This window comes from Dermochelys coriacea, chromosome 6 (assembly GCF_009764565.3).
Source record: "Dermochelys coriacea isolate rDerCor1 chromosome 6, rDerCor1.pri.v4, whole genome shotgun sequence".
Lineage (NCBI taxonomy): Eukaryota > Metazoa > Chordata > Testudines > Dermochelyidae > Dermochelys > Dermochelys coriacea.
Window position 1 is genome coordinate 111,170,486 of NC_050073.1, and position 14,446 is coordinate 111,184,931.

Here is a 14,446-nt window from a genome sequence, read left to right on the forward strand (position 1 = left end):
CTACAAGGAGGCGGGAGAAAAATTGTTCTTGAGGATAGGACAAGAAGCAATGGGCTTAAATTGTAGCATGGGAGGTTTAGGTTGGACATTAGGAAAAACTTCCTAACCATCAGGGTGGCTAAGCACTGGAACAAACTGCCTAGGGAGTCAATCTCTATTAGAGACCAGGAGGAGATTTATGTAGGGGTCAGTTTACCCCACATTGGTTACTGTGGAGTTCTTACACCTTCCTCTGAAGCATCTAGTATTGGCCACTGTCAGAGGCAGGATCCTGGGCAAGATGGACCTTGAGTTGACTTCAGTCTGGCAATACCTATGTTGGAGTAATGCAACGGTGAATCAGGCCCAAAACTGGCAGAATGTTGTTAAGGTTCCTTAACAACTTTTCTTAAATAGATTGTAATCTCTGTCAAAGACAGACTTGGCATCTGTAAGAGAGTGGTGGAAGGCAGGTATATCAACTCTAGTGAAGACCGCTTTCCCTATGAACTGAAAAAGGATTATCTCCAATTAATGAGAGACACCCGAGTCTGCCGGTGACCTTGAAAAAACCCCTCTTCTGGTGAGAGAGAGGAAGGAGGGATGAAAAACAAACTGCAGCAGGGTTAAGGGCAGCACGGAAAAAGGCTTCTCCTAGGTGGAAGGTTGTTCTCCTCCCTATAGGGTGTGGAAGAAACAACCAAGTTAACTTCTGCTTGGGGAAGGGGTAGCAACTAGAAGTCTGCATAATAAGGCAACACCCAAGGGAGAGAGCAAGAAAATGTATTTTGTTGGTGTTGTTTGTTTTTTGTTTAAGAGGCCTACCCTAATGCCCGCCTTGTAAATACTGAAAAAATAAACCAAAGTGAAGAATTAATAATCTCTGGAGCAGGTATGATTTACTCTAGGCCCCCATCACCAGAGGGAGAAATTCTGAGGCTGACAAGGCAAGGGGGGTGTCTTGCCACACATGATGTCAGGAGTGGGAATTGATGCAGTGGACTAACCCAAGGTCAAGACAGATAATTCCCAAGAACGGATGACAGGACGAGGGTACTGGTGCAGGCCACTGTGGTAAAACCAATTGCTAGCAGAGCCCAGATGGCCATTCAGCAGGCATCTGTATGAATACAACAAGAGACAAATCAACTACTGATGATCCAGGAGGCACAGGACCGAGCAACGCTACAAGAGATAGTAAGACAAATGAAAGCCCTGGCCACTCTGGGAGGTGGCCATGATGGAACATGATCCGTAAAGGCCAGCAGTTATCTACAAAAGATTATGACAGAGGATGACATTGAGGCATATCTCCTCATGTTTGAAAGAACAGCCCTAAGTGAGGTCTGGCCCCGAGACCAGTGAGCCAGTATCCTCGTTCCTTTCCTGTGTGGAAAGGCCCAGAAGGCCTATAATGACACTGCAGTGGAAGCTGCTAAAGACTACTCCCAGGTGAAAACTGAAATAAATACTTGCAAGATCCTGAGTGACTACAGCTGTAAGAGCCCAGAGATTCCATGAGTGGAGGTACTGGGAGTAAAGCACCAAGATCACAACTGTTCAACCTTATCCACCTAATGCAGAAGTGGCTGTGTCACAAGACCCACAGTACAGAAAAGTACTCTTAGTTTTGGACAGATTCATGAGACGACTATCACCAAAACCTATGAGGGTGGATTGGCCAAAATGATCCTTCCTCTTATGATTTGGTCGCCCTCATAGCGAGGCATTTAATGGCCAGAGAGCTTTCTTGGACTACTGAATAAGGTATGTGCTGGACCAAGACTTCAATCCCAGTCTCAAAGGCCCAGATCTCCAGAAGTTCAGATACAATTATGTTGGAGAGGAGGGATGCCAAAGAGTGGCCTGAGGGCACAAAGGAACTTGGGGAACTGGCAAGAGAAGGCCACGGGATAAGACCTAATGGAATAGGTCTTAGAATAGGAGGATATCCCAGGATGTTATGCTTGTGGGGAACTAGGGCATATAGCAGCTCAATGTCCTAACATTGAGAGGTCCATGCAGTGTAGTCTGGGTGACGGTGAAAAAGAGTCACTAGAAACGTTTACACTATACACTATTTACATGGCCAGTTGGAATGAATGGTATGGAGGCCATTGCGTTAGAAGACTTAGGAAGTGCAGTTACGCTGGTCTCTGGGAAACTGGTGGGGTGGAACCAGCTGACTCCAGCCAAATGCATGGGAATAATCTGTGTACATGGGACAGATAATTACTACCCAGCCATTCCCATACAAATAGAGGTTCAGAGAAACACAACAAGGGTGACAGCGGGAGTAATCCCAAATCTTCTATATCCTGCCCTCAAAGGACAAAACTTCCCAGACATCTACTCCCAGTGGAAGGGTTGGAGGAAAGCAGTAACCACGGAGCTGATATCATGACCCCAGAAAGTAGCCCATCTCTCATTTTCTATTATTTAGCCCTTTAGCCCGGCAACTGGGAAATCCTGGAAGGTTAAACAAGAAAGGAGGGCAGACAAAAGAATGGGGACAAAAATCTTGGCCCAGAATCAAAAGGTGGTGTTCGTGGGTAAGTAGTCTCATCTAGCAGGCAGGGAGGCAATTTAGATAGTTAATGAACTTCAGGCTGGGCCCAATTCAACTGACACTAATCCTGGGGGTGAAACAGAAATAGCCCCCCTTTAGTTTAGACATATCGGTCTCTCATACAAGTATTTTGGGCAGGACCAAGCCAATGATGCTCTGTACCACAGTATTAGAAAGGAAGTAGTCAAAATGATTGGGGTCCCACTATAGGGGAAAACCAAAGGCCCAGGGCCACATTTTGTGATGAAGAGGACTTATTATATAGAACAGTCTGACTATAGGAGCAAGAACTGGAGCAGCTGCTAGTACCTCGAGGATACCAACGGGCAATATTAGACCTATCCCACAGTCATTTGTTTGGGGGACATTTAGGGGTCGATAAAACCCTAGACAGAATCCTATGAAGGTTCTCTTGGTCAAGAGTCCACCTGGAGGTCTGACGCTATTGCACCTCCTGCCCTGAATGCCAATTGCAAGGCCCACGACCTCAATACCCCTACAGATTATTAAAGATTATCCATTTGAGGGGATAGTAATGGACCTGATAGTCCAGTGGAGAAGTTGGCCCAAGGACATCAATGTGTGCTCATGATCCTAGACCACATTACCCATCACTCGGAAGCCATACCCCCAAGAACATGATGTCCAAGATGACAGCAAAGGAGTTCATCCAAATTTTATTTGAAGTAGAAAAACCCAAGGGACTCCCTTGAAATTAAACTGCAACGGGATCTTTCAATTACATTGTTTTAAAATTCAGTTTGAAAAGTGAAAAGTAATGCATATTGGAAAATATAATCCCACCTATACATACAAAAATATGGGGTCTAAATTAGCTGTTACTACTCAAGAAAGAAATCTTGAGGTCATCGTGGATAGTTCTCTGAAAAAATTCACCCTATGTGCAGTGTCAAAAAAGCTAACCAATTGTCAGTATCCATTAGGAAAGATTTCAGAGCAGCAGCCGTGTTAGTCTGTATCCACAAAAAGAAAAGGAGTACTTGTGGCACCTTAGAGACTAACAAATTTATTTGAGCATAAGCTTTCGTGAGCTACAGCTCACTTCATCGGATGACCACTGAATGCATCCAAGGAAGTGAGCTGTAGCTCACAAAAGCTTATGCTCAGATAAATTTGTTAGTCTCTGAGGTGCCACAAGTACTCCTTTTCATTAGGAAAGAGAGATATAATCAGACAGAAAATATCATAATGTCACTGTATAAATCTATGGTAAATCCACACCTTAAAAACTGTGAGAGTTCAGGACACCCCATCTCATAAAAGATACATTAGAATTGGAAAAAGTACAGAGAAGGGAAACAAAAATAATTAGGGGTATGGAACAGCTTTCACAGAAAGAGAAATTAAAAGGACTGGGACTGCTAAACTTAGAAAAGAGACAACTAAGGGGGTTTTGATATAAGTCTATAAAATCATGAATGGTACGGAGAAAGTGAATAGGAAAGTATTATTTACCCCTACACATAAGACAACAACTAGTGGTCACCAGATTAAATTAATAGGCAGCAGGTTTAAAACTAACAAAAAAAAGTACTTCTTCACACAATGCGCAGTCAACCTGTGCAAGTCATTGCCCGTGGATGTTGTGAAGGCGAAAAGTATAACTGAGTTCAAAAAAGAATTAGATAAGTTCATAGAGGACAGGTCCATCAGGGGCTATTAGTCAAGATGGTCAGGGATGCAATTTCATGCTCCGGGTGTCCCAGAAGCTGAGACTGGATGACCAGGAGTGAAAGACTTGAAATTGCCCTATGCTAGTCATTACCTCTGAAGAATTTGGCACTGGCCACCATCCGAGACAGGACACTGGGATAGCTGGACCATTAGTGTGACACATTATGGCCGTTCATATGCTCTTATCAAAAATGTATTGAGGGTTTGACTTTGCAAGGTGCTGAGTACTCTGGTCCAATCCACCACAACACTTGAGCACATGCTTAACTTTAAGCACCAAAGAAGTCCCACTCAAGTCAATGGACTGTTCACATTCTTTAAATTAAGCACTTTAAGTCTGATATATTTAAGGGGGGGGAAGGAGGGATAACGGAGGTAAGCATCCAAATCCCAACACAAGTCAGTGGGAGTTGGGTGCTTAATTCTCATAGGCTCCTTGGGAAAATCCCAGACTAAATATTTTGCTGGATAGGGGCCAAAGTGCTCAGAATTTTTCAGGATTGAGCCTTGCTGAGACAGTTACATTTCAGTAATGAGCAATAAAAGCAGTAGGTACAAGTCAACATCTGAAGCTATCTATTTTTAATTTTTACTAAAAAAACATGCCCATCATTATGGCTCCACCCAGCACCTACTGAAGTCAATGGAAACACTTCTACTGGCTCAGCACCAGTAGCATCAGGCCCATGTCCAAATGGCTAATGAACTGAAACATTCTTGTATCTTGTTCTGACCTACCTGTGCAATGGCAAACTGATCATAGAAGGCAGAGGTTTCTAAATTCAGTTCAAGATCTATATCCTGTAGTTCTTCACAGCTACAAGAAGAAGGCATTTGAGGGGGGGGAAGAAAATTATTTCAGAGATTCCAAATAAACAGACCAAGCATAAGATGAAGTAGCCACTTAAAAACTGCCCTTGCTAGAATGGTTTTCTAAATAATAACAAAAGAGCATAGCTATAAACAACATAGGTATGACAATGTTGCCATTAGAAAGATTATTCTGCTCTCTTTGAAATAAGTATAGGTTTCTTTTGTTATGTCCACTCCCAGAACAAACTGTTAAATAGTCCTCATCAGTTTCCGTTATTCTAAACGGAATTACCAGAATAAAGGCTTCAAAGAGTAAGCAGGTGAATAGTCTATCAAATAAGCTTTCAATTATTGCCATAACTGGGCTGCTTGCCAATTTCCTCTCACATTAATGTTATTATTTCATTATTTTTAAATCTATATTTAATTATGTAAATGAACAACACTGATTTTCTGAAATGTGTAACATAACCTTCATTATGCAAATAATATGCTTAAAACCCTCCTTTTCTACCGCCCACCCCAACACCTCCTGCACAAGCACACACATTTGGATCACCACAGATGTTTGTTTCACCCCTAAATGCAACAAAGTGGATGAGCCTCCATTACCTTTTGACATCATCAGGCAAGGCTTCAGGAGAAGGGATTGTGTGGGTGTTTTTGTTTCAGAAGCTCGAGCAAGGAGGAGATATAGAGATGATAAAAGAGAGGTTGCCTACTGATTTTACAAATAACTTGGACTTTTATTGGTGGTATGAAAAAAATCCCAGGATTTTTAGGATGTCTTTCTATCTCTTGGTTGATTTCTGAAGGCTCTTCTCTGTCCTTTTCAGTGATGTCAGCCATCTTGGATTCTTATCCAAATATTCGATTAGGCTTTTTTTTTTGGACAACTGAGATAGAATTTTTAACCGAATATTCGAATAATTTGATTAATCGTTGCAGCCCTAAACAGAACATTTACTATGGCATTTTGCAACATATGACAATGTGAAACATAAATGTATGCTCTAGTAATAGTGTTACTCAATATCATATGACATAAAACGTCACTTTTTCCTATTTCTTCATTGATATTTGTTTGATTTGAAAAATTCATCTCAAGCTATCATCTGCCTCCTACACTGAACCCAAATATTATTTCATTAACTATACATTCTATAACTCTTAAGATAATGTTGGTCATCAGTACTCTGCACTTATACAGTGCTTTTCATCTGAGAATCTTGGTGTAAACAACATCACTATGAGGCCAATATTTTATACCGATTTTGTAGATGGTAGACTGAGGCACATAGAGGCTAAATAACTCGCTTAGGTTCTTATAGTGAGTCAGTGTCCGAACTAGGATTTGGAACTCAGGAGCCCTGACTCTCAGTTTCCTGCTCTGATCACTAGACCACATTCCCTCCCTCACTAGAGTTATCACAACTAGGTTTTCTTTTCACAGCAGACTATAAAGATTTTGTGTTAATTTCTTTCTATCCTTCTTTTGCTTTTCCATATAACTATGGCTCTCTAATAGGCAATGAAACATCAATGAAATAACTATACAATGTTCTTCTTTCATGTGGACTACCAGCAGGTTTATTTGTTGTTTTGATCCCAATCTCAAAATCATATCTTTATAAAAAGACTTTCAGGTTTTAAATACCTTTCCTTGTCTGCTTTCCATGCATTTAATAACTATATTTGGTAATACCTTCATTTATTTGTGCATATGTGAAACAGTAAATTTTTCCTTCAATACTAACCTATTTGGCATGCTTCCTTTTTCGGTAACAGCATCACACCACATGTTAAATCCTACACTCACTATAGTGCTAGCAATAAAGATGACAAAAACCACAAAGACGCAGATCAGCAGATTCAGGAAGGCATAAAAGAAAGAGCTGCAATAAAAGGGAAGAAAAATGTAACACATAAACAACTGAAACACAGCATCAGCAGTCTTGTAAGCAGCATACACTGGGCATATATGAAAAATACCAGTCTCCATTTGAAACACATCTGCTTTAATTAAGAACGCCTAATACTATTGACAGACTAAGGATTATGATGTTGGTTCTTATTATGCCCATCACTTAAGCTCTTTCGCTTTTTTCTTTTTTTAAACATAGGAGGCCCATTCTGAATCATAAACAGAAAGTTGTGTGATTGCTCACACGCAGCACGGCTTTCATTAGCTCTAATGATTAAAATAACCATTGTTAAAATAAATGTTATTAACTTAAATTATATAGTAACTGGAGCTAAAATTATTTCATGACTATAGTGATAATTGGGACAAAAATTGCCTACCAAAAGAAAACTAAAAATAAAACAAAATACTACTGATAACTATAATTATTTTAATCTAGCAGCATGGGACAGGGCTCAGTTGTGTGTGTGTAGTGTGCATAGCAGGCCAGATTCTCATCTGGTATAAACTAGCATAGGTCCATTGAAGTCAACAGAGCTATGTCAATTTACACCAGTTGAGGATCTGGGTTTGCACTGCAGCTTAGAATACAACCAGCTATGACGTGCAGTTTAGAATTCACGGCCAGCTCAAGGCACATGATATGTGTCTTATTTCTCACTGTGTTTGCAGAAACTAGGACTGTCCTTGCCAGAACCTACCCAGCCTGTTAGAATTTGATCACTGACTTGAAAAGCATTTCAGTATTTAGTTTAATGGAACACTTGAGAAAAATGATGATAGATTCTTCATCCTTATGAGCTATTTGCTGCTGTTACAGGAGATGAACCTTAACAATCAGTATAGGAAATTCTGGGCCCTTTATAATACCAGGGATAAAATCCTGCCCCCAATGACAATTTTATTAAATATAAATGATATTTTTCATCTTTAAAGGGCAAGTCAATTAATTCCCAGGACCTTCCTTTTAAGCACATAAACAAATTTATTCCCATCTTACAGACAGGGAAACTGCAGGGGAGGAGGGGCAGGATAAGGGAAAGAATTTAAGTGACTTGACCAAGCCACAAAAGGAGCCTGTGACAAAACTAGATTTAAAAATAAGGTGTCCCTGGCTCTTTGGCCTGTGCTTAGATCACTAAATCATGCCCCTTACTAAAATTAAGCATTGGCAGTTCTTACAGTTCTTGCTTTGCATGGAGCAAGGAAATGGCAATACACAAATCTATTTGTCAACTATAAAATTAAATGATTGACTTATCAAATATACACCGAAAGCTTATACAGGGGGCTGATCAAAAACCAATGGGAGTCTTTCCAGTCAGTTCAGTGGACTCTGATTTAGATCAAGCCCCTACTGCAGAAAGCAGTGGCTCACCCACTTAGTAGACAGTTAGCATGACCACGGAACATCTGTACTGGGTGTTCGGCACTGACTTTCCATCTACTTTCTGGTGTAATTCAAGATGCTGATAGTCTTTAAATGTGCAATCTTGGGGTTAGGACTGAAGGTGTTCTCAGAGGAATGACCCAACTCTAAAACTTGCTCCTTCCGGTTAGTCTACCAGAGCTTAACTCTGTAAGCTTCACATCTTACAAATGCGCCATCAAGCACATCATTTGCACTTGACAAATAAACAGTGATGACAGTGTGATGTAAGACTCATCTTTCCAGGCAACCCTTTCTTTAATCTACAGTGCTGTTGTGTTGTCTTTCTTCTTAATCTTCAACTAGTTTTCTGTTTATAGTAGTTTGTAGATATATGCCACGCATCTGACTGACTATCAATGGGTGCTCTGTAAACTATTTAATAAGGTGAATATCCTCATATTTTAACTAGGAGTCACTTCTTATTCATCATTGGCCCAATCCTCCTTCAAGTGAAGTCAATTGCAATACTCTCATCAACCTCAGTAAGTGCAAGGATGTGCAGCAGCATTGCTGCAGAACTTCCTCCTGAACAACCTTCAATCAGTATAGCAAAGATGTGCATAGTTTATGATGCCCAAAGAGCACAAATTCCTCTACCTCTCCAGAAATAAAGGGCCATTTTCAGGGTCAGTCGCTCATGCATGTTTGAAATGTTAATGGACCTTTGCTCAGTGTTAACACAGCATAACTCACTTAGGATGCTACATTTGCTTTTCAGATTTGCCATGACAAATCTGGGTGTGGGGTGGAATTTCCCTTTCCCGGTGTTTTATTAGACAGGCTACATGTTGTCCTGTTTTAATCCATATTTTGATCTTATGTGGTACTAGACTTGCATATTTTATTATAACAATACACCTAATTTTGGCTTTCAAACACACAGCAGCCTTCCAAATCCTTTCTTACCCAGATCAACATTTTATTAACGATGAATAGTGTTACCCAAAGGATAATACACAGCTGAAATAGAAGAATCTCAAAAGCTACTCATAAAGAACAAATCTCAACAAAAGAATTGCACAACACAACTAAATAAAATAAATACTCAAAATTGGAAATAGATCAAAAATCGTGAAATTCTTGTCCAAAATACACCATTAAAAATCTTATTAGTTCTTTTTCTTCCAAATAAGCTGTTTTTAAACTATAGGAAATAAAATGCATCTGGATTCAACCAAACGTCTAAAGCTAATTGAGGTTTATGATATTTGTTTAAAAATACACTTTTTTTCAAAGTGTATTAAAAAGTTTCCTCTTATATTTAGATCTTATAGGATAAGCATCAATCCTGAGAAAGGTAGCTATTGTTTTATTAAAAATCTGTTAGGGCATATTTTAACAGTGGATAGTCTAAGGGTGGCCACAGAATATTAGAGAATAATAGCCAATCCTATTATTATTTGCATTACAGTAGCACCTTCAGGTCTCTACCAAGATTCATAGATTCCAAGGCCAGAAAGGACCATTGCGACCATCCAATCTGACCCACCTGTATAACATAGGCCGTAGAACTCCTCCCAGATATTTCCTAGAGCAGATCTTTTAGAAAAATATCCAGTTGTGATTTAAAAATTGTCAGTGATGGAGATCCACCTTGGTAAACTGTTCCAAGACTAGGGCCTCGTGCTAGGCACTAAACAAATACATAACAAGACAGTCCCTGCCCCAGAGAGCTTATAATCTAAGTAAAGACAAGACAAAGGGTGGAAGGGAAAACAGAAGCACAAAAGATATTTATCCAAGGTCATACAACAGGTTGCCAGAAAGCTGGGAACAGCACCCCACTCTCCTGACTCCCAATCCAGTGCCCTAGCCACTAAAACATACAGCCTCCCACTCATTCTGTACATCTTAGTTTACTCCATAACTAAATATTGCTTCCAGTACCCTTTGTGTATTTCTTATTCCACATAATCAGGTGCCAATTTGATCACTTCATTGTTGCAGGTAACGCTAAGCTTGGAACTGAAATGATAGTGAGATAAAAATTTTCATAAATAACTACCACCATAACCACTAGTACCATGTCAAAAAAATGGGAAAAATGATAAAATTTTTCATCAGTTAAACCAATTCCCCTTTTTTTCCCGCCAACAAAAAGTTTCAAACTTCTGAATTTTTGACCAGCTGTACTGACCACACAATGTACATTATTTAGTGACTAGAGGAATGAGGAGGAGGGTATGTGTTCCTAAACTGAGTTCTTCTAGTGCCTGGAATTCCTGGTGGTAACTCACAAATGGCCAGATTCACTGGAATGTCCCAGCTGCTTTGCACTGCCCTGATGGCACAAAGCATCCATATACCCATTTTAACTGGCTGGTTTCAGAGTGGCACAAGGCAGCAGGAGCGTACCAGTAAAACTAGAGCAATGCTTATAAATGCCTGCAAGGATTCACAAGTGCGGTATAAAGAGGCTTGGCAGAATTTATTTTTATTTCTTTAGAGTTTGATAGATAATATTGATGTTTATTTTTAAGTGTTTTTTCAGTTATCATCAATTTAAATTTTCACAGTTGTGCAAGACTATGGGTTTTAAGCATTTATTTCTATTTTTATCTATTGAGCAGATGTTTTTTTCAGAGAACTATCCATAATGACTCCAAGATCTCTTTCTTGAGTGGTAACAGCTACTTTAGACCTCATCATTTTGTATGTATAGTTGGGACTAGGTTCTCCAATCTGCATTACTTTGCATTTATCAACATTGGATTTCACCTATCATTTTGTGGCCTTGACATCCAGTTTTGTGAGATCCCTCTATATCTCTTTGCAGTCTGCTTTGGATTTAACTATCTTGAGTAATTTTCAATCATCTGCAAACTTTGCCACTTCACTGTTTACCCTTTTTCCAGATCATTTATGAATATGTTGAATAGGACTGGTCCCAGTAGAGATCCCAGGGGGCCACGGTCCCATTACTTTTAAAAGTGGGAGAGCCCTCCCACTTTTTACCAGCCATAAGGGCAAGTGACTGGTGGCAGAGGAATGAGCGGGGTCTTGGAGGGGGAAGAGGTGGTGTGGGAGCAGGGCTTCGGCGGAAGAAGCAGGGGCCTTAGGGGAAGGAGCAGTGCAAGGGCAGGGGCTTAGGGAGAAAGGGCAGCACGAGGGTGGGGGCTTGAGGAGAAGGGGGGACACAGGGGCGTAGCCTTTTGAGGAAGTGTTGGGGCGGGGTCACAGTTTGGGTGCCCGTGGCCCCCCCACTTTTACAGAGCTTCCATCGCTTCTGGACCCTGCTATTTATCTTCCTTCATTGTGAAAACTGACCATTTATTCCTACCCTTTGTTTCCTATCTTTTAACCAGCTACTGATCCATGAGAGGACCTTCCCTGTTATCCCATGACAGCTTACTTTGCTTAAGAGCCTTTACTAAGAAACTCTGTCAAAGGCTTTCTGAAAGTCCAAGTACACTGTATCCACCGGATCACACTTGTCCACATGTTTGTTGACCCCTCAAAAAATTGTAATAGACGGATGAGGCATAATTTCCCTTTACAAAAGCCGCATTGACGCTTCCCTAACATACCGTGATCATCTATGTGTCTGAGAATTCTGCTCTTTACTATAGTTTCAACCAATTTTCCTGGTACTGAAATTAGGCTTACTTGCCTGTAATTGCTAGGTTCACCTCTGGAGCCTTTTTTAAAAGTCAGCATTACATTTGCTATCTGCCAGTCACATGGTACAAAGACTGATTTAAGCAATAGATCAAATACCACAGTTAATAGTTCTGCAATTTCATATTTGAGTTCCTTCAGAACTCTAGGGTGAATATCATCTCGTCCTGGTGACTTATTACTGTTTAATGTATCAATTTGAGCTGTCAAGAGAGGAGGTTTGGGAACAATCTGGGACAGTTCCCTCAGATTTGTCACCTAAAAAGAATGGTTCAGATGTGGGAATCTCCCTCACTTTTTTTTTTGGTCCTCTGGTTTTTGTTTTTTTGTTGTTGTTTTTTTAATTTGGGTATACTTATAGTTTGAGCCTCTATTATGGTGTTTTTAAAAAGTTTCCATGCAGCTTGCAGACATTTCACTCGTGTCTATTCGTTTTAATTTCTGTTTAACTAGCCTCCTCAGTTTTGTGTAGTTCCCCTTTTTGAACCTAAATGTTAATGTGGTGGGTTTCTCTGGCATTTTCCTCTCTACAAGTATGTTAAATTTAATTACATTATGGGCACTGTTACTGAGTGGTTCAGCTATATTCGCCTCTTGGAACAGATTCTGTGCATCACTTTGGACTAAATCAAGAATTGTCTCTCCCCTTGTGAATTCCAAGAAACAGTCATTATTGATATCTAGAAATTTTATCTCTGCATCCTGTCATGAGGCAACATGTTCCTAGTCAATAAGGGGATAGCTGAAATCCCCCATTATTACTGAATTTTCTGTTTTTGTAGCTTCTCTAATGTCCCTGAGCATTTCACAATAACCATCACCATCCTGGTCAGGTGGTTGATAGTATATTCCTAGTGCTATATTCTTGTTCAAGCATGGAATTTCTATCCATAGAGATTCATTTACGATTTTTACTATATGCTTTCTTTCACATATAGTGCCACTCCCCCACCGATGCAACCTGCTCTGTAATTGTATATATTTTATACCCTGACATTACTATGTCCCATGATTATCATTCTTCCACCAAGTTTCTGATATGCCTATTTAACAATATCCTCATTTAACACCAGGTACTCAAGTTTACCCATCTTACTATGTAGACTTCTTGCATTTGTATACAAGAACTTATAAAATTTGTCAATATTTAGTTGTCTGCCTTCATGTGATATAATTGAATGGGACTCTTTTTTGTTTGACTGTTTCTCTTCAGTTCCTACCTGTACTTTATCAACTTCTATCCTCTCCTCTTTACTGGGATATAGAGTATCCCTTTAATAGATCCTGCCCTACAGGATGTGTCTATCCCAGCTGTGTACTTCTCTGCACCTGTCAGCCTTCCCCCTTCCCTCTGTTTAAAAAGTCCTCTACGATCTTTTTAATTTTACATGCCAGCAATCTGGTTCCTTTCTGTATAGGCTCCTCCTTTCCCAAAAGGTCTCCCAATTCCTAATAAACCTAAATCCTTCTTCCAAATACCATTCTCTCATCCTTGCATTGAGACCCGGTCGTTCTGCCTGTCTAACTGGCCCTGGGCATGGTACTGGAAGCATTTCGGAGAATGCTGCCATGGAGGTCCTGGACTTTAATCTCTTACCTACCAGCCTACATTTTCTACCTTTCCCTATGTCATTGTCACCTACATGAATCATGACCACCGGCTCCTCCCCAGCACTGCACGCAAGTCTGTCTAGATGTCTCAAGAGGTCTGCAACCTTCGCATCCAGCAGAAAATTCACCATGAAGTTCTCCTGGCATCACAAACCCAACTATCTATATTTCTAATAATCAAATCCCACATTAATATTACCTGCCTCTTCCTAATAACAGTGGTCCCCTCCCCTGGAGAGGTATTCTCAGTGTGAGAGGATACCATGAATCATCTAGACGGAGGGTCCCAGCTCTGAGATCACTTCCCTCTGCTCCAGCTTGATGTTCTCCTTCCCCAAGATGTTCATCCTCCTCAGCAGCACAGAGCCTGTCAAACTGGGGGTGGGATCACTGTGCTGTGTCCCTGGAAGTCTCGTCTCTGTACCTCTCTATCTCCCTTAGCTCCACTAGTTCAGTCACTCCGGTTTCAAGAGCCCGTGCTTGGTCTCTGAAGGCCATGATCTCTTTGAACCGAATGCACACGTCACCTGCCCACAAGACAGATAATCGTTCCTGTTGCATTCAATACAACAAATTGGGTAGCCCCCACTCTACCGCTGAACTTCTGCCTGCATTCTTTTTACTCTTGCAGCATGTTGTTTGTTCTCGGGGGTGGGAGGGAGCACTATTGGCCTAAATTTAGAGAATGTTTATCAGGTGTATCTGGCTCTCACGGACTCTCCAAACTCCCTCATGAAACTCAGTTTGCTGCTCCTCTGGTGGCTTAGCTGGCTTTTTAAACCCCCAGTTCTCCCTGAATTAGTCC

The 14,446-nt window shown here is 40.6% G+C and overlaps 1 protein-coding gene across 8 annotated transcripts in view; it reads right to left on the reverse strand.

The window, feature by feature from the left end:
- TMEM179 (transmembrane protein 179) overlaps positions 1-14,446 on the reverse strand; it is a 36,442-nt gene that overhangs the window by 14,932 nt on the left and 7,064 nt on the right. For all 8 annotated transcript variants that reach the window (XR_006282403.1, XR_006282405.1, XR_006282402.1 and 5 more), the window contains exons 2-3: positions 6,814-6,951; positions 4,982-5,060 (exon numbers count right to left, since the gene is read on the reverse strand). Coding sequence is in view for 3 of the 8 variants with exons in the window: in XM_043517753.1 (XP_043373688.1) it covers positions 4,982-5,060; positions 6,814-6,951 (217 nt within the window). In the remaining 5 variants the exon portion in view is untranslated. The remainder of the gene's footprint in view (positions 1-4,981; positions 5,061-6,813; positions 6,952-14,446) is intronic.